Here is an 18598-nt window from a genome sequence, read left to right on the forward strand (position 1 = left end):
CTTTTAAACCAGTAAGTTATGCTCTTGTACTGAAGATGTTGCTATTACATACTAGAAATTAATATTTTTAGCTGCAGGCTTTCTTCTGAAAACTTGCTTGACAGTATGGTACAGTGTTAAACAAATCTCTCAATAAGAATAGTGCATAATATATATGGAATAACAGGGTGGTCAGATGAGAGACTTTCTTTCCATTTGTTTTTTTCAAGGCCAGATGAGTTATGGCATAGCATATAGTTCCTGCAATATTAAGCAGCTATGCCAGGTAGAAGAAGCAGGAATTTAACTGTTGGTGCAGAGTAACTGTAATCCTGTAGCCACCACCGACTTAGTGCAACAGATTTTTTTTTCTCTGATGCATATGATTTCTGGATTTTAAATGCAACAGGAAATACTAAAATAGCAATTGTGCATCAAGATCTCTGCATAGTTGGTTTCTCATAGACATGTATTTGCAAAATGGCTGTGAGATCAGCTCACTGATTACATGGAAAGAAGGTTCAAGCATATCTGAAACCTTCTAGGGAGCGAGTGTGTTCTTGCTCTGCAAATAAGCACAGCAGAAAAATCTTACAAAATCAAATGTTACCACAAACAGAATTTGCCCCTGAGAAAGCTGATGGAATGGAATAGAATAGTTCAGTTGGAAGGGATCTACAAAGATCATCAAGTCTAACTGCCTGACCACTTCAGGGCTAACCAAAAGATAAGCTTATTATTAAGGGCATTATGCTTAAAGAAACCAGGAGCAGCTGCTCTTGATCAGAGTGATCAGAGAACAATCACTGAGGCTGCAGTGAGGCAGATGTTACCAGGAGTACAGCAGCCACAGTGGCAGTACGACAACAAAAAAAGCTGTACTCAGAAACATAAGGCAGCTTCGCTATCATCTTTGGCTAAATTAGTTTTCATTAAGGAGCCTCTATAAGAGGATGTGGATGATACTTCTCTGTCTCATTGCTATAATGGAGGTACAACATAATCTAGATTAGTTTACAGACACGAGGTACGTAGTCCTGCCCTGTGTTGATTCTGCAACACAGCTTCAGTAACGGATCATTAAAATAAGCAGAACATCTCTTTCTTAGGTTATGCCAACCCATACGTACATACAACATACAGCATAAAGTACTTAAAATTAAACCCATATAATTCTAAATGGCAAATTCCCCAAACCTTGTTTTACCAGTTTTGAAAGCAGTGTATTAACAACCAAGTTTATTTGATACGTACTGTAAAGATTAAGTTATTTTTACAGTTAACATGAAGAACATTAAGTTTGTCACATCCAATATAAGAAGCACTTCTGTTTGTGCATAGCATCGTTCAGATGAATAATCCCACAGAAATCAATGATGGTAATAATCTGAGTTATATGTTTGCAGAATTGCATTGAGCGTAGCATTTCAGACTAGTTAATGATATGCACAGTATCTATGCTAGAGAAAAAAGTTGACTGAATTGAAGATAGTTCTTTAATAATTTTATTTTGTTAATTTGCTATAAGTATTAAACTTACATTAGCATTTGTAATTTAAAAGATGTGTTTTGTTTCAAAGGGAATTTTAGTCTGACTATTAGATAAATAGCACTTACTGAACTTAGTTTTGTCTTTGTTTATTTGTGTGGTTAGTAAGTACAGTGAACTGTATTAATCAGGAAAAAATTGCCCTTGCCTAAGACTATTTTGCCTTTATTATCAACTTTTCAAACTACAAAAAAAGGAAACCTCTGCAAAATCTAGGAAGAGCTCTGGAGACAGAGTCAAAATAGTAGAGCTACCCAACTAGAATGTATATGTCAACTTCCACCCTACATATATCAGAATACATTAGACACTACTACTGCTTGAGCAGTCCCACCCCATTTTGGTTTTCCTGGAACTACTAGCTAGTAATAGTGGAGGGGGGAAAAGAAACTATGAGGTACAAGTGATGCTTAAATTATTTTGTTTGGAAAACAGCAGGAATGTGGTATGAGCCTGTCATCATATCCTCTGAAAAATTAATGAATACTCTGTTGAAGAAATCTCGTAATTCAATTATAAATCTACTGATTTTATCTGCCCCATGTAGGGAAACAGGAAGTAATGATGACTAAAATTGAAAATTGCAACTGCAATCATCTGTAGATACGTAGTGCAATACAGCAGCAGAGCACCAGGTGTCACTATGTACAAATGATCGAAGGAAAACGAGAGGCACAAGTGCCTGACGCAGTCTAGCAAGGCTGTTTTGTATTCACCACCTACCTTGAGTGAACAAATTGAAGGGAGAAGTGATACTGGATTAAATACACTTCGAATTCAGGGTGAAAATACGGTATGAACAGGTATAATTGTCTCTGCTGTTCATCAACAATTATTTTTATTTTCCAGTTACCATTCAAAACACAAAAGCAAACTGAGGCACAAGGGATCTAATCTTCATCCTTTCAAGTAAGTGAAGAAGGCCTGTTCCTTTGGAAGAGAAAATGCAAAGATCCTAATATTTGGTCCAAGTACACGTGTTAAAAACTAAGCAAAAGAAGTAATTTCACTTATCCTGTGCTAAAAAGAATAAACATACAGACACCTGGGAAAGGAACCAAACCAATGGTAAAAAAAATGCTTGTAAATGCACATCAAAGACTTCAAGCAAGCCCATTAAACCCCTTTGGCTCCATTTTTTTTCCCTAGTACCATGGAATTGCAAAGAGCTTTGGAGATCCAGAACTATTTGGAAGAAAAGCCATTTATTTTTAAAATACCGATTATTTCTTTCCCTCAAAGCAGCTTATTTTATTAGCTGCTTCATTTTTTTAGGTGTGTTCAAGTATAACAGAGTCTGCATGACCCTAATGTTTCATGTGTGCAGGAAAGCCCTACAGGAGAAAGACAGGCTGTGGCTGCTTAGAGAGCAAAGGAGAAAGAAGAAACTGCGCAAACTGCTTAAGAGAATAAAAAATAACGACACTTGCAGCATGCCTGGTTTGACCTGCTTCACCCATGACAACCAGCACTGGCAAACTGCTCCCCTGTGGACACGTAAGAATACTCTAAAGTAACTAACGAGTAGCTGGGTATAGTGTAGCAACTAGGATAATTCTAGGTTAGCAGAAACTACCAGTATGATTAGGCAGGTAGCCAAAGCCACACAGTTTTCCTCATACTGTGTTTCAGTGTTGGTGTGATCCTTACAAAAGGCAAAGGAGTTAAATTAAACAAACAAACAAACAACAAAAGCTGCAGATGAAAACCTAGAGATACTGCAGACAGTAGTACATACACAGTACATCCTATTATTATCTCGGCAGCTGGAATGTTTCCCAACCAGCAAGGGAAAAACAACTAGCTGAGACACTGCTCAAGTTAGATGTTTTGCGGGGGCTAGGTAAGCATAGAACGTTATGCTGGAAATGCATTCTCTGCTTTAGAGCTCAGGAATGACAGAATGACTGCTTATGAATAAAGTAGTACCATGAACAAAAAAGTAGTAAAATAAGCAACGTGTATCTTCAGTCTTTATGATGCTTTTCTTTGCAGTGGGTCCTTTCTGTGCTTGTACCAGTGCCAATAACAACACATACTGGTGTTTGAGGACAATCAACGAGACTCACAACTTTCTGTTTTGCGAATTTGCTACTGGCTTTTTGGAGTATTTTGATCTCAACACTGATCCATATCAGGTACCTCATCATAGTACAGCTCTGGAAATGTATCAGTGTTCTTTACCAATGATGCATTGAAATACCACAGTATTGGTGCAAAAAATAGATGCAACTATTAACATAAAATGATTTGGCTTCTCGCCTGTTGGAAGTAAACCACAGATACTCCATATGTGGAAGTTACCAACCTACAGAGAATTACCTATTCTCTAAAATGAACCTATCCGTATTGCAGCTAATTAACGCGGTGAACACGCTAGATAGAGAAGTTCTCAATCAACTGCACATCCAGCTGATGGAACTAAGAAGCTGCAAAGGGTATAAACAATGCAATCCAAGAACTAGGAATATGGATCTGGGTAAGTGCTTCTGCTATTACACTCAGAAACTACCCAAAAGAAATGGATCTCTTGTTCACTAATATGAAATTCATCAGCCAAAAAATGATTTTAGAATTGATCTACACTAGTAATGCCCTGCTGTGGCTGATGATTGCATGCTCAAATTCTTGTATCGTTTGTTCAGTTTGTTTTATGTAATGTTTCCAGAAACTCACAGCTACACAGTAAGACTTGGATACTTAATATGCAGCTGCTGAAATGCAGGAAGAGCATCCCTGTGTATGGCAGGGGGGTTGGAACTAGGTCATTTTTAAGGTCCCTCCAGCCCAAGCCATTCTATGATTCTGTGACTGGAAGAGATGAGGAAGGAAGAAAACTAATGAAAGAACAAACAAATACCTAATGGCTGGTTCTGAGTTTGTAGGCTCTTGGGATAAGTCAAGCTGGAAGGGACTTGTGGAGTTCATCTGGTCTAACCTCGTGCTCACTATAGGGTCAGATTTGAGGTCAGACCATGTTACTCAGGGCTTTATGCATTTGGATCTTGAAAACCTCCAAGAATAGAGACTGCACAACCCCTCTGGACAACTGGTCTAGCAGCTGTGGTACAGCATTCCATGAAGGCATAATTTTTAGGACTATTTCTTTTAGAGACAATGCAGTCCATGCAGACTTATTAAACTAGCTTAAAAATAACTTTAACCTCAGAAAAAGGAGGCTAATGCTTAAGCTGATTGATTTTCCCCTGTTGGTGCAAGGTACTTGTAAAATAACAGCAGATCAAGGAAGGAGATGCATTGAGGAATGCATTACACTACAAAAAGATGTGCTCTTCTAACTATGCCTTCAAATTTCAAAAAGAATGAAACCCATTGGTCTGTATTCTTTTTCTAGGTTAGACTCATTGTTTTGAGTCCTTTAAATTTTCCTGGTCTAGTCAATACTATTGTGTGTTGGTTTTTTAATGTTTAGTCATGATAGCAAACTGAAATGTACAGTTACTTGTATTTCTCCTTTTAAATTGCATTTCTTATTTAAATTGCATCCCTTAGTACAATGACATAAGAAATGCAACATAAATATGTGTATAGCTATATATATATGTTTATAGCCTTCAGAGCTTGAAGACCCCCACCCCCAAAATACTGTTATCTGCCTAAATCCACCTGAGTACAAAATATTACTTCAGGTCTTGTTTAGCATATGTACCATCTAGAGCTGTATGCTTTGAAATCAAGTTTTTGGCATTTAAGTATACTGCTGCAGGATGTTTACAGAGAAGTTTCACAATTACCTATCTCAATTTACACCCCATTTTACCTAGAATAAGGGATTATATCTGTAAATAAGTTCTAGTGAATGTCTTAATTTTAATATTCTGTTAATATTCTTAGATCTTTCTCTGAATTGTGTGTTACCCAATACCTTATTCTGTTGGTTAATACAGTGGTTAATAACATGTTAATTTTTTCCTCACTTAGGACTTAAAGATGGAAGCTATGAGCAGTACAGGTACATTTTCAGAAATACATAAATTATTATTCTTAAATACTACCTTTATGCTCAAGAGTTAGGAGTGTGGGATTGGGAATGACATAGACATACTGCCTACAGTGACATTTGCAAGGTCTTTCCATCCCAGTTACTGTAAACACTGGAGATATTTCTGTTTCAATGTTATAGCATGTTCTAATCTTTGTAGCTAAAAATCAGGCTAAACTCTTCTCCTTCCTCATCTTTCAGACTGTAGTGCTGGTGGTTTTCTTGGTGATGGTTAACTTTTTTCTCCTTTTGCTGCTTGAAAATTAGGCAGTTTCAGCGTCGAAAGTGGCCAGATGTGAAGAGACCATCATCTTCTAAGTCACTGTGAGTTGGGAGCAGTTCATGAAAAGCATTAGCTTTTGCTTACCTTTCTTTTCTTTACTTTTCTGTTTGCATGCAGCACCTTTTTAACATCATCATCTATTCTCATGCAAGTGGCAAGTGCTCTAAATTAAGCAAGCACTATTACACTGCCATCATTACAGACCAGTCCTGTACAAAACCTCTTGGTATATGTTTTCTGGGAATTTAGGAACGTTAAGGTTAAAGCAATTTAAAACTTGAGCAAAGGTGGACTCTCAATTAAGAAACCAATTATCATTAATTATCTGTAAGAATTTGAGATCATTATGTTGGTTTTGTCTATACTTAAATGTGTGGCAGCCTCGTAGCAGCCTCTCACAACATCCAGAAATAACAAGACTGATTTCATTACTTGAATTATGATTCAATGACTGAAGTCATTACTCATAGAGGATCATGTGCTTTCTTGCTATTTATCTAACCACCACCTCCTTCATGTTGTGAGCAAAGAAAGCAAGTTAGAACAGAAAGTAGTGTACTTTGTACGAAGAAAAATCTGTACATTTTGGGTTATTTTGGCATTATACTAAAATTCAATATTGTTGCTTATTTTACTGCCCTTTCAAACTTGCAGATAATATCATTCAGTATAGTATTGTTAGTTCTCAACTTGCCAGACCTCAAAGGTGAGATAGAAATTTACACCCAAGAAAAATAGTTACCTTTGACATGCCAGTTACTCTCTGTCTCTGAACCTCTCTAAAAAAGAAGGTTGAGACTTCAACTCATAAGATATTCACCAGCTATGCAGTAAGAACTATGTACCAGCACCTTCATCAATAGGCACAGTCCTATTCTCCTCAACTCCTCCAGGAGAGAGCATTTTTGTCACATAATGGTAACACTTTATATATCTAGTTGAAGAGAGCCAAGATGGGATTCAGAACCAAACGAAGCTAGAATTTATGAGATACAGAGGTTGAAGTTTCAAACATAGTTGTTTGCTTGTGATATACCTGTTGTATTTTTATAGGTGGTCTAGTGTTTCAATTGTTTTACTCCTGCATGGAACTATTGAAAATATATTCCAACTACTTCCTAACTAGGATGTTATACACTAAATCATGTTTGTTTTATTTTAAAGAGGCCAACTGTGGGAAGGATGGGAGGGCTAACCTCCCCACCTGCTGGATCTCAGTGAGGATATAAACTGGCCAGAACTTGAATTCATGTACAGACTGTGAAAATGTGTATGATTTCAGAAAGAATTATAATGTTAGCCTGGAGGACTGGATGAACTTTGAGGCCAAAATAGATAAGAGTTTGCACTGGTGAGTGAATTAAGTAGATGAAGTGAAATTATGGAACTCCTGCCAGGAATACAGGTCTCTTTGAAATCCACTATTGTACCTGCTTTTTGCTTTGGATTATACCTCACCTGCTTCACAAAGCATTTTATGTCAAGAAGACACCACTAACATTGTTCCAGGAATTGACAGAAGAGGAAACACAGCTGCATCCCAAAGAGGATTGCCATCCCTGTGGCCAAAGTGTACACAAAGACCGTGGATGTAAACTTACAACATTTCTCAGTTCAGCTATACCTTTGGATGGCACGAGGGAAAATTTCAAAACCAAGTATTTCTAAAGCAAGATACAGAGAACATGGATGCTTTTGCTTCCAACTGGGGTAAAGGTAATGCTGGAAAAGAACTTGTAAGAGATTCAGGAATTCAAATGAGCAGCACTGAATATTCTCAACACCTATGGTATTTCTCAAATTTCCTCTGAGGGTATGTTTTAGTTCCATGTCTACTTGTCTGTCCTATTGGCAACTCTAGGAAAATTAGAGAAATCTTAACTAACAGATGTCAGACTTTTGGAGGGGTTGTGTAAATATTGATCAATATACTGTTTAAAAATATTTTTTTTCGGGTTGTGAAGAATTTTGTTAATAAAAGTGTGGAATGCCCACATACCATTTCTCAAAAGGTTACTTAATGTTGCATAGCACATTTCAGAATTCATCCATTTTTAAAAGTACTGAAAAAAAATCAGTAAATGTACATCTTACATTTTAATGAAATCAAATTTGTATTAATTTTTTTTCTGTGGATAATATTATATTGTTATGTTCAAAACCAAAACAATTCATTTGAGAAAGCAATATTGGCTTAGTAGTGCAACTTCTACACTTATTTTTAAAAGGCTGCTCTGAGAAGTTCAATAATCATGACCAATAAAAAAATAATGTAGTTATAGCTCAGTCTACAGAAAAGTAGATGACCTGAATGAGGGTTACTGTTTAAAAGCTTTTAAAGGAAAGAAAACATGACTTTACTAAGGAAGCACAGTGTACAGAGTCTACTTGAGTATCTTCATAAAGCTGTTATTAAATACATTGTAGTACAGGCACTAGCAGTGATAATTTATCATTTTTTTCCATGTTAATCTGCTACCTGTTTTAAAGCTGCATGTGAGAGGAAGCTCATAATAGACTCAACCAACTGTGGCCTTGACTATTAAAAAGAGGTAAACTTTTTGCAAAATACAAACTTAACTTGCACTTCACAATAGAAAAGCATTTTTGCTGCTTTCCTGGGGGAAGTATTAGCAGTCTACCTTTACCCAAGTCAGTATGCAGAAAGAATGCTAGCTAAGTTAGATCAAAAAAGTTTCCACTTACCTTTTTTTGCATTCAGCCTATAACTTCTGAACAGAGGATGAGACTATCAGACTCCTGCATGGCCAGTATTACTGCTCCAGTTGCATATCAGGTAGAAGCTTGAAAAGTTACCATATCCCTTTATGCTCATGCAAAATACTGAGCTGTAAGATTTGCACATTACCTAAGAAGTAACTGTTACTTTCTAAAGGTAGGTTGTTGCTGAGTTAGGGGGAAAGCTACCACCTCTCCTCCTTTCAGCTCTGCTAAAGAGTGCTATTTAAGTTGAAAAAGACATGAATTCCAGTCAGTATTGCTGCAGCTTTGCTAAACTGGTCTCACAGGCAGAAGGTCTAAGGCATTACTCCCTTAGCTTTTACAGCCAGCTGGAAAAAAAAAAATAAATCATTTGCTATACATAGCTTTCCACAGTAACAGCTGTATCGATTTTGTAATAGTAGTGGATTTCCTCTGACCTTACCAGGATGTAGCTAGCAGCCTCGAAGTATTAGAGAGCTAATACACGATGTCACCAAGTTCTGATTTTAAATAGAAACCTTTATTTACATTATTATTAACATCCAAACACAAAATTCAGAAGAGCAGTAATACCTTACAACCAACTCTTTTATAAACCAGTCCCCAAGGTTTTTCTGTTTTTCAACATAAAGATACAGATATTTCAAGCAATACTTAATGTAAACTAAACTTAAATGCAATTCTCAATACTGTATGCCTTCTCCTGAGAATTTTTTAAAATATTGCTCTCAGAGTTACATGGTTTTCATACTTGCTGTATCATTCAATCACCTGGTAGTCTGCACATAAATTCAAAAATAAAATGTGTGCTAATTGGTACAACATTCAAATAGTTTTTGTCTTCTAACTTAAAAATGGTCCTGATTTCCTAAATTTAAAAGCAGAATTTTAGATCAAGATTGGATAAAGGTACTACATGTGAATTTTATAAAAACATGGTTTCTGTGATCAAAGAATAACAAAGTAGCAAAACTATGCTCATTATGCAGCAGTGACCAGAGGTGGTTGGACTAGCTAACTGTTCTCTTACAGTTGAAAAATTGTACACAGTTTTTGTTGTTGTTGTTAAATCTGCTGCTACAGAACCAAATCAGAATTGGTGGAGATACTAAATGCTAACAGCTTTCAAGGTAAGTTTTATTTACTGCAGTCCATAAGCCTTTCACACTAGACATAATACTTGGAATCAGTGTTGCCAAGAAAGATGTCATCAATGCAATTTAAAAATGTGCCCTCCCCCCTTTATTAAGTTTAAACTAAAAATCTAAAAATCTTTGGATTCAGCAAAAAAGTAGGTACTAGAAAGCTCCAACATTCTAAATACAGATGAGAAAACAATGATCCTTTACAACACCAGTCAGGTAGGTACCAGCTATACATACATGTATAAACAAAATCACTCATTTTAAAAAAAGTTAAGAGGGCACAATGTATAAAGTTGTATATAGTCTAAGAGCTCACCTAATGAAAGCAATCAGGGTTTGTAGTTTCCATCAATATAATGAATAACTACAAAATATAAAGATTGTTCTACTCTCATTTATATAAAAAGCAAGGGATTGTTGCCTTTCAACTTCAGTAGGCAGCACTCAAACAGATATGTTCTAAGAAATAAGAAAGAAGATAAAAGTTCCTTAGCCTTTTAAAAGTTTTTCATTAAAAATAACAACACACATGTATTGGATTGAAAGTTTCAAATAAATACTAACACCTAACCTATATACTCCGTACTAATCGCAAAGATAGGGTTGCATAAGGTAGACTGAATCTACATTCCCATTGGAACACAACTGGCTGTATGCTAAGGATTAATTTGTTGAGAAATTTTCTAGTGAAAGTTATTCCTATTCAAATGGAAGATCACTGCATATTCTGAAAAATAAAACCACCTCATACTTACAGTACCAAGAAGAAGCAATCAAGAACACTTTTTTCCTTTTTTTCCTTTTTTTTTTTTTTTTTTTTTTTTACTCACTTGGGAGGAGTCAGTTTTCCATTACACAGTGAACAACAGAACAAAAGGACCACACATCTTAAACATTTCTGGGTCATCCCTTATGGAAGATTAGGGGTTTGACTCATTGTAACTGCCTGAAACTGGAAAAACTGCAAAAGGATCTTCATGTCAAGGAACCAAAATAGAGAAAAAAATAAACCTTATCAGCAAATAATATGAATAAATTTGTAACCAAACAAACTTAAATACTGATATGAGAGAAACCTGCTTAGAAAATACATTCATTACTATTAGAACAATCCAATGAAGTGCAGACATTTGGTTAAGTGTGGCTTAATATCCTTATAGATTTCTGGATGTTATGTAACAACAAATATTTTGCAACAGACAAACTTCTTTCAAAGAACATTTAGAGTTTGTTAAAATCGACCAAAAAAGACACGATCCAGATTCATCAACTGAAAAGGAGAAAGATTGTAGAAAGATGATCATCATGACAAGTCATAACATCTTACAATGCAGAGCCTTTTTGTCAAATTGCCTTATGCAAAAATAAATTTAACAAAGTGCTCAGAGGTGGAGAAAGCATTTAACAACTCGTCTTTTATAAAAAGCTATATGTTAAAGATGTAAAAATAAATGAAGTGTCAAAGACCAAAGAAGAGAAAGGTGTGGGCTGAGGTCACCCAGCTTCAAAGTCATTAAGTTTAGTTAAAAAAAAAAAGTATTCTATTTGGACCTCAACTACACTTGAGTTTACAGAAATCAATTTTGTTAAATATTTAGCTTCACAAACTCTGCAAAAATGAGTTAGTGACCTACAAAAGTCATATATATAATACATTATCTTAAAGAACATATTTACAAAATTTATTCACAAAAAGACAGCAAAATTCTGATTCAGACTGCAGTGCCTTGCCTTGAGTTTTCTGAAGTATTCTCAAAATGATGAAAGATTATTGCTCTAATTTCCATACACAGAAAACATTACATTATGCAGTCTTTTCAAATAATTCTTAAGAGATTGTGTTTGAGAAGGAACATGAGCACACCCTACCTTCATATTAAGTCCTTATCAAAGATATTGCATTAATCCATTATATAGTCTTATATAAAGTGCACTCAGCTGCACATCAATATGTAAATATTAGTCACAATTGTGTTTAAATAATTTAAATTTATTATCCTCTCTTTTTACCCCTTGGCATCAATCGACAGGATTTTGGAATAGTATGTGCCAATTCATTTTGCACTGCTCCTCTGCTTGGGAAATCCTGACTCCTGGGGGTAAGAGATTAAAAGCAGCATTTATATTCAGGAATTAATATAAAAGAGTCAAGGCTAGGAACTACATTCTCTGTCAGATATTCTTACTAGAGAAATCAGGAAATTCTTATCACTGTGACTTCTCCAGGCACTTTCATCTGCCTGTAGTTAAAGGGCTCTGGATAGCTACAGTAAACAGACAAGGTATTCCAGGGGTCTATTTACTAAAATGCCTTTGCCGAATTCACATTTCTAGAGGCAGAGTGCCAAAAATATTTATGACCTTTTTTGTACACCACAATATACAGTAATATGGATGCCTCTACTAAAAAAATTTTTTTTTTTTTCTCTGAATGAAGTAACTTAGGACATCATGTTGATTAGCAGGAAAAATCCCTTATTTCCAGAAGGCCAGTACTAGTTGCCATGAAGAATGCGTAACTTTCCTTTACAATACTAGTGCATCGTTAATACAGCGCATTCTTGTTTGGAGATCGGGTTTAGGTGTCAGCAGTATTTCTGTTGAAGAAAAGAAGAAAGCATCATCAGAAAAAATAAAAAATACCTTTGCTGGAAAAACTGGTCAACATTTTGCACTGACAGTCAATTTCTAAACTGAACAGATTTTAGAGCTCCATTTTGAAGATATATTTGTAGAAAAGTAATGTTGTCCCAGAATTCCCTAAACACATTATTTAGTTATCTTTTCTGTATGATGTGGTTTTGGAAAATGTAGCATTTCACTTCCTTTTTCCCTCTTTATAAATGGTACTGGTTTTTATCAAAGTCCTCTAATACCTTCCTTGTCTTGCAGAAGTCCTCAGATTATTCTGGCTACTACTTACGTACCTTAGACAAAATTTCATGAAGTACTGGCAACTTTAATAAATGTAGCGCATCTCAATATTATATTGCCTATCCCTTGGCATTTTCTGGAAAGCTTACAGCACAAGTATATTTAGTATTTTGGCCTCCTTTGTCATACCTGTTATTAGCTTACTTTTCTCTTTAAGGCCTAAATTTTCCTTAGTGTCTTGCTATGCGTATACAAATATTCTAAGGTGTTACAAGGGTAAGTATCACCATTAGCTACTTACAGAAAATACTGCAATACCAGGATTCTTGGTCTGACTCATCTGATGAAGATATTTTTCACAGTCCCTGTGTTTCCCTTTCTGGCTTTTATCCAAGCTCTCTTTGTGCAGTCTAAACCTCGATCCTATACATGATACTTCTAAGTCAACAGCTAATCACAGCTGCTTGGATTCATCATGGATTTGATTTAAATATCACCAAATATAGTATATATCTTGTGTCATACAAGTTGTATGTCCACAGATGTAAAGACAAAGAGGATAACAGAGAACAAGATTGTGACATTGAGGAATGTCTTGAAGCAAATCTTACTCAGTTGGAAAAGAGCCAATACATCACCACTTGTTATGGACAACTTACCTGGTCTGGACCCATAGGCATCCCTGACATAGGCATAGTATTAATGTTCATCTGTCCAAGATGGCCACTGCTGCCATTCATGTGCATCATACTGTACGTTGCAGGATTACCTTGATGGCTGAACTGTTGCTGTGGAAAAGAACTGAAGCACAAAGGCAAGAATAAAATGACATCCCAAGAAGTTTACTCACTGTTATGTTGCCTTCCCTGTACCAGCTGTCAACATGTGAAAGAATTACGTTATCAACAGAAGCCTAAAATTATTTCTACGTTTGTTTCTGCATATTGTCTGTTTAACATAGAAATAAAAATTTCTCTCCCCAAAGGAATTTTGAATTTTTAAATACATGCAGAACTATGTATACACATTTCCTATTGTAACCTTTTCAGACACACTGTGGTACTATTCTGAACCTTTGTATTTCCCCCAAGTTGCGTTTTCAATATTTAAAGAGTGAATGTTGTCTCCAGTTGCAAAGACTCCAGGGGTCCAATATGAATAAGTGGAACTAGGCATAATATAGGTTCAATCAGTGTATTTCCTAAACCAGAGCAGGATATGAAGGACAATACAGACCTTAGAAATATAGTTATTATTTCCTTTTCTATAACCTTTTCTTACTACAAGCAATAGTTTCTATTTTGGGGCAAACTGAAAACAATTTTTGAGCTATAGGTTATAGCTGTAAATTTACCTGCTCCTGGTCATGCTTCCTGAGGGCCAGCCCTTCATCTCAGGAGACTGGTACATTGCTGCTGCCTGAGGATGCTGCATCATAGGATTCTGAGAGGGTCCCATTCTTGATGACATCATTGGATTGGGAGGGCTTGATACTCTACTAAAGGCAGGATCAGGTTGTTGGGTTATTCCTGACAAGACAAAGAACACTATACTCAGTTATCATCACCTAGGCCTTGGTTTATCTTCTTGCAAGGATGGGGGGGGGGGGGGGGGGGGGGGGGGGGGGGAAATAATCTTTGTTATAGGAACATTTCCATTTTTCAGAATGATCAGTATTTAGTAAATTTGGATTAATAAATAAAAAAGGAAAAGAACACCAGACAGACATTCAAAACAAAAAAACACCATGTTAGTACTAGTACCATAATTAGGTGGATAGGAGAATTGCTGTGGAGGAACTTGAGCCATTGGAGGGCCTGTCAGACCACTGTCCATGCTTCCTGAGGCAGTCACATTTGGTGGCGGACTGAAGGCCTGAGGTTGCTGTTGCTGCTGCATCATCATTGCCATCCTCTGTTGTCTAAAATGATGACTTATTAGCTCCCTGTTACGCTGAGCCACCATTTGAGCATTAAGAAAACCTTGTTGCTATCCCCCAAAGAAAAAAAAAATCATATTAGAAAAATTTTACAAATAAAGTTGTCAGACTCAATCAAACGGTCTACAATCTAAGACCCAGTATATCACTCACTAGAATAGAAAGAAATTTTATTTTTAAGAAAACCCACAGCTATTACAAAAAATATCCAAATATCAAACAAAGGTTTTCATTGAGTTGTTACTAGTACAAAACAGGTGACAGAGTAGACTGTCTATTACTTCCTACATGGAAAAGACAGTTTGCACACTGTATTGATAGCATGGACCCAATGAACAAACCTCTCTGAAGTCTCAACAATAAAAGAGGTTAAAAAAAAAACAAAACACCTTTTTTTTAATTATATGATGGAAGAAAAAAAAAATGCTGTGGCACCATGAAAAAAAGGTTTAAATTCTAAACAAACCTGTAAAAGAGGTGTCTGTGTAAAAATGACTGTTTCAGAAATAGTTAGTGTAATAATTACTTACCTGTGATGCCACCTGTGGCTGCATAACTGGTCTCATCACTGAGGTATTACTGCCTGGGTTTTCCATTTTCATTTCAAGGGCTTGACGGGTTTGATTCATGAACTTAGAAAAAGATATTTCAGCACTGTTAGCTTGAAAATACCAGTATCTGAACAAAATTATGGCAACTCCTTAAAAAAAATTCTTTACACACCACTTGAATCTCTAAAGAACAATGGTTAATTTTTCCTCATTTGACATCCCTGAAGTACCAAACTATTTGTTATCAAGCTCAGACAGACACATAAAAAAAACTTCAAATAGTGCAGTACTACTTGGCTTTATTTTTCCTTTTGAAATAGCACTTTTTAAGAATAAATATATAACAGACTATCTCTCTGTTCCAAATCATGTTTGGGGACAAAGAGTATAATCTCCAGCCTTGTTTAAAATAGTGAACTATTTTCTCCTTCCTTTCTATCACAACATCCCAAAACCATACAGCTTGAACTAGTGTCGTAGAACAGCCAAGACAGAAGACAGCATTTCCTAAGGATTTAACGTTGCCATTCCAGGTCACACAGCACTGTCTCAGTTTTCTGAGTTTTATTTGTACATTTTCTATTACCCAAAACTTCACCACGTCCAAATGTACTTCTGAAAGGCCACAGCACAGGAAGCATTCTCCATACTAAATTCATATTCAATGATGTTCTCTTATATTTGGTATCAGGACTTCATGGGAATTCAATACTGAAATCATGCAGCAATTTTTTAAAGCAGTACTTTCAAGCCAGTATTAAGATCTTTAGATAAAGTGGTTTTACCTACTCTCTCAACTTCTGTCCTAAGAAAAAACCTACGGCAACAGCAAATTATAAGGGAAGGCAAAATAGTATCTCAATAAGCTCAAATGCAGGGAAAAAGAAAAAAAAGAAAAAAAAAAAAGAACATTTGGTTTTCAGGAAAAATGTAACTGCTTATTTAGTGGTTAAAAATGATAATCTTAACATGGATAATGAGATCATCCAGAGATGTTGTACAGGATTACCATTTTAATTAAAAAGCACCGTTAAAATTAAAGTTCCATCCTTTCAATCATGTGCTATAATGTCAATTTCCATATTCCTGAAGTAATACACAGTTCAGAGCACACCTCATTCTGAAACAAGACAAAAGAGTAAAAGCAGGAGCAAAAGATTACCTGCTGCCCCTGAAGCCTCTGCTGGAGCTGCATGCGGAGCTGCTTTGGTGTATTGGTCCGAGGTCTCATCACATTTGCTCTAGGATGCATACTTTGAAGTGGAAAATTGCTTTGTTGGCTCATCTGATTCATCACTGAATTAAAGGATGGCTGTTGTCCCTGAATGTTGCTAAAACCTCCTGGCAGGGCTGCCCCTTGCCCTTGATAGGGCTGACCATATAATGAAGGCTTCTGGTCAATCATCACTGCAGATTCCTGACCTTGAAATGAATCTTGCTTGGCTTCCAAAGCTTGCCCCTTCAAGAGACGTAAAACACATACTGCTAGTGAGACCAATAGTTTCTTGAGTAGAAGATAGCATAGGCAAGATTACTACTAGTTTTGTCTCTAGACAAGTGAAATAGCAAAAGTGATTGTTAATAATTTATTTTAAAATCAGTTCTGCTGCACACTACTCACATAAGCAGATCAATATCATTATTCAAACCCTTTTGCACTTTTAAACTGCAGTTTGTACAAATGATGGTATGATTTGTACAAATGATGGTATGATTTGTACAAATGATGGTATGATTTCTTTTTTCGAGTAAATTCCGAAGATTTTAACAGAATTTCTTTTTCCTGTTTGCTAGCCGTGCAAATTCAGGCAGGCTGAAATTAGAAGAGATGAAAGTGTCCTACTCACTCATCAGTTTAATCAATTCTAAGTTCTCCAATGATAACCATTACTCTAAACAAATACTTCCAAAGAGATTTAGAAAAACAGCATCAAGGAAGTGAGAAGAGACATGTGAGTGAGGAGGCTCTCCTCACTTTCTTTTCACATACCAAAATAATAAAGGCTATTTGGGAAAAAAAAAAAAAAAGCCCAGAATTTCTTCCTTCTTACTTGGTTTACAAGATCAGGAATTCCTAGCGCTCTGTCAATTTCTTCCAGGCTCGTGACATCTGTATTACTCAGCAAAGTGTGCAGCTGATCCAAAAGCGCTCTTTCCTCATTCTGTCCTTCCACATTTGGTGCTGCACATAAGAGGTCATCCAAAGAGTTTCTCACTAATTGTCTATAAATATATATATAAAAAAAATGCAACCATTATGGACTATAGAGACATGTACTTAGTTTTTATATTATATATTGCCCTGGTGATGATAAAGTACTATAATCACCCAGAAGACTGAAGTAAGACTTAAAAACTTAATGTCCAAATTTAGGTCTAGAAACACCCAGTCAACTGTCATCTATTCTTCAACATTTGCAAATTCTGTTTTCTCCTGGTACCTAAATATTAACTTCTGAATGTGCCAGAGAGACATAATGTAAGATTTTCCCATTTCTTTTCTCTGTGCCTCCCAACTCAGGGACTGATTGGTTCTATTAGCAAAACCTTTTCTGGGGCTGGGTTAAAGAGGTCCAGTGTCATATGATGACAAAATACCAGCAGAATAGGAAATAAATTCTGATCTGTTGTCCCCACCACATAAGCTACTTTGATTTTTTTTTTTCCACGTCTTAAATTCATCTGACAGAGTGAACAGTTGTATTCAAACACTTTTAAAAACTTTCCTTAATTCTACCTGTTTTGTGAACTCCGCGATGCTTGCTCCATGGACAGCATGTTGTCAGGCCATGATCCTGGCTGGTTAGATGGTGCCGGCTGTCCATAGGGATTCCCCCCCAAACCCACGTTAATCTCATTTGACCCTGTGAGGTAAAACACTTGTTTTTAAAACAAAAGGTGTCATCTTGTTTTTCAGTGTTCACACAAAGTGTTGTGGAAGATCACATAAATTATGAAGTAGCTTCAAGAGCTACTAATTAGCATGTTTCAAGGTGCATACATAAATTCATCCTCAGGCTTATTTCAGAAATATGATATGACCACAGATTTAAATATATGAGTACTTAAATGAGTACCTGAATTTGCAATGTGGTTCCATATGAAATTTGGATAAGCCATGTGAGAAGAGTTTTGAAAAATGTTGCAAAAAGCTTTTAAAAGCCCTGATCACTGAGAAGTTCACAGTAATGATAATAATAACTACGTCAAAGATTATTAAACAAATTAGGTACCAAATAATGTGAATTAAATTGATCAGAATACTAGCATCTTCACATATAATCATAAATGGCATCCAGTTCCTGGAATTTAGCAGAGAAGTACTGCACTAAAGAAATAGAAATAATCATTAAATTATCCAAAAGAGATCTGGAGACTCAGCATGAACAACATATACATAAAATGCAGATCACCAGAAAAAAAAAAATAATAATAATAATAAAAAATAAATAAACAGAACATCAACAAGTCATCAAATGCCCCAGTCAGGGGAGATAAGTCTTAACCTCAAAAAGTCAAGTCTTCAGATGAAAAGCTAGCATTGTATGAAA

General features: G+C 35.9%; 2 protein-coding genes across 6 annotated transcripts in view; one reads left to right on the plus strand and one right to left on the minus strand.

Annotated features, from left to right (window-relative positions):
- The window catches only part of SULF2 (sulfatase 2), a 69302-nt gene extending 61393 nt beyond the window's left edge, over nucleotides 1-7909 (plus strand). Inside the window, 7 exon segments of the mRNA XM_032198119.1 lie at nucleotides 2378-2437; nucleotides 2856-3025; nucleotides 3524-3666; nucleotides 3884-4007; nucleotides 5471-5501; nucleotides 5799-5855; nucleotides 6979-7909. Of these exon segments, the coding sequence (XP_032054010.1) occupies nucleotides 2378-2437; nucleotides 2856-3025; nucleotides 3524-3666; nucleotides 3884-4007; nucleotides 5471-5501; nucleotides 5799-5855; nucleotides 6979-7009 (616 nt within the window). The 3' untranslated portion in view covers nucleotides 7010-7909.
- A 2575-nt stretch (nucleotides 7910-10484) lies between these two features.
- NCOA3 (nuclear receptor coactivator 3) overlaps nucleotides 10485-18598 on the minus strand; it is an 83536-nt gene continuing 75422 nt past the window's right edge. For 4 of the 5 annotated variants that reach the window (XM_032198422.1, XM_032198423.1, XM_032198421.1 and 1 more), the window contains 7 exons: nucleotides 17785-17911; nucleotides 17099-17270; nucleotides 16210-16506; nucleotides 15027-15128; nucleotides 14321-14546; nucleotides 13912-14086; nucleotides 12967-13358 (listed from right to left, as the gene is read on the minus strand). In XM_032198422.1, coding sequence (XP_032054313.1) covers nucleotides 13202-13358; nucleotides 13912-14086; nucleotides 14321-14546; nucleotides 15027-15128; nucleotides 16210-16506; nucleotides 17099-17270; nucleotides 17785-17911 — 1256 coding nt within the window. In that variant the 3' untranslated portion in view covers nucleotides 12967-13201. Of the gene's footprint in view, nucleotides 12281-12966; nucleotides 13359-13911; nucleotides 14087-14320; nucleotides 14547-15026; nucleotides 15129-16209; nucleotides 16507-17098; nucleotides 17271-17784; nucleotides 17912-18598 lie in introns of those variants that run through there. The other variant, XM_032198425.1, reaches the window with a different exon arrangement.

This window comes from Aythya fuligula, chromosome 16 (genome assembly GCF_009819795.1).
Source record: "Aythya fuligula isolate bAytFul2 chromosome 16, bAytFul2.pri, whole genome shotgun sequence".
NCBI classification, from domain to species: Eukaryota; Metazoa; Chordata; class Aves; order Anseriformes; family Anatidae; genus Aythya; species Aythya fuligula.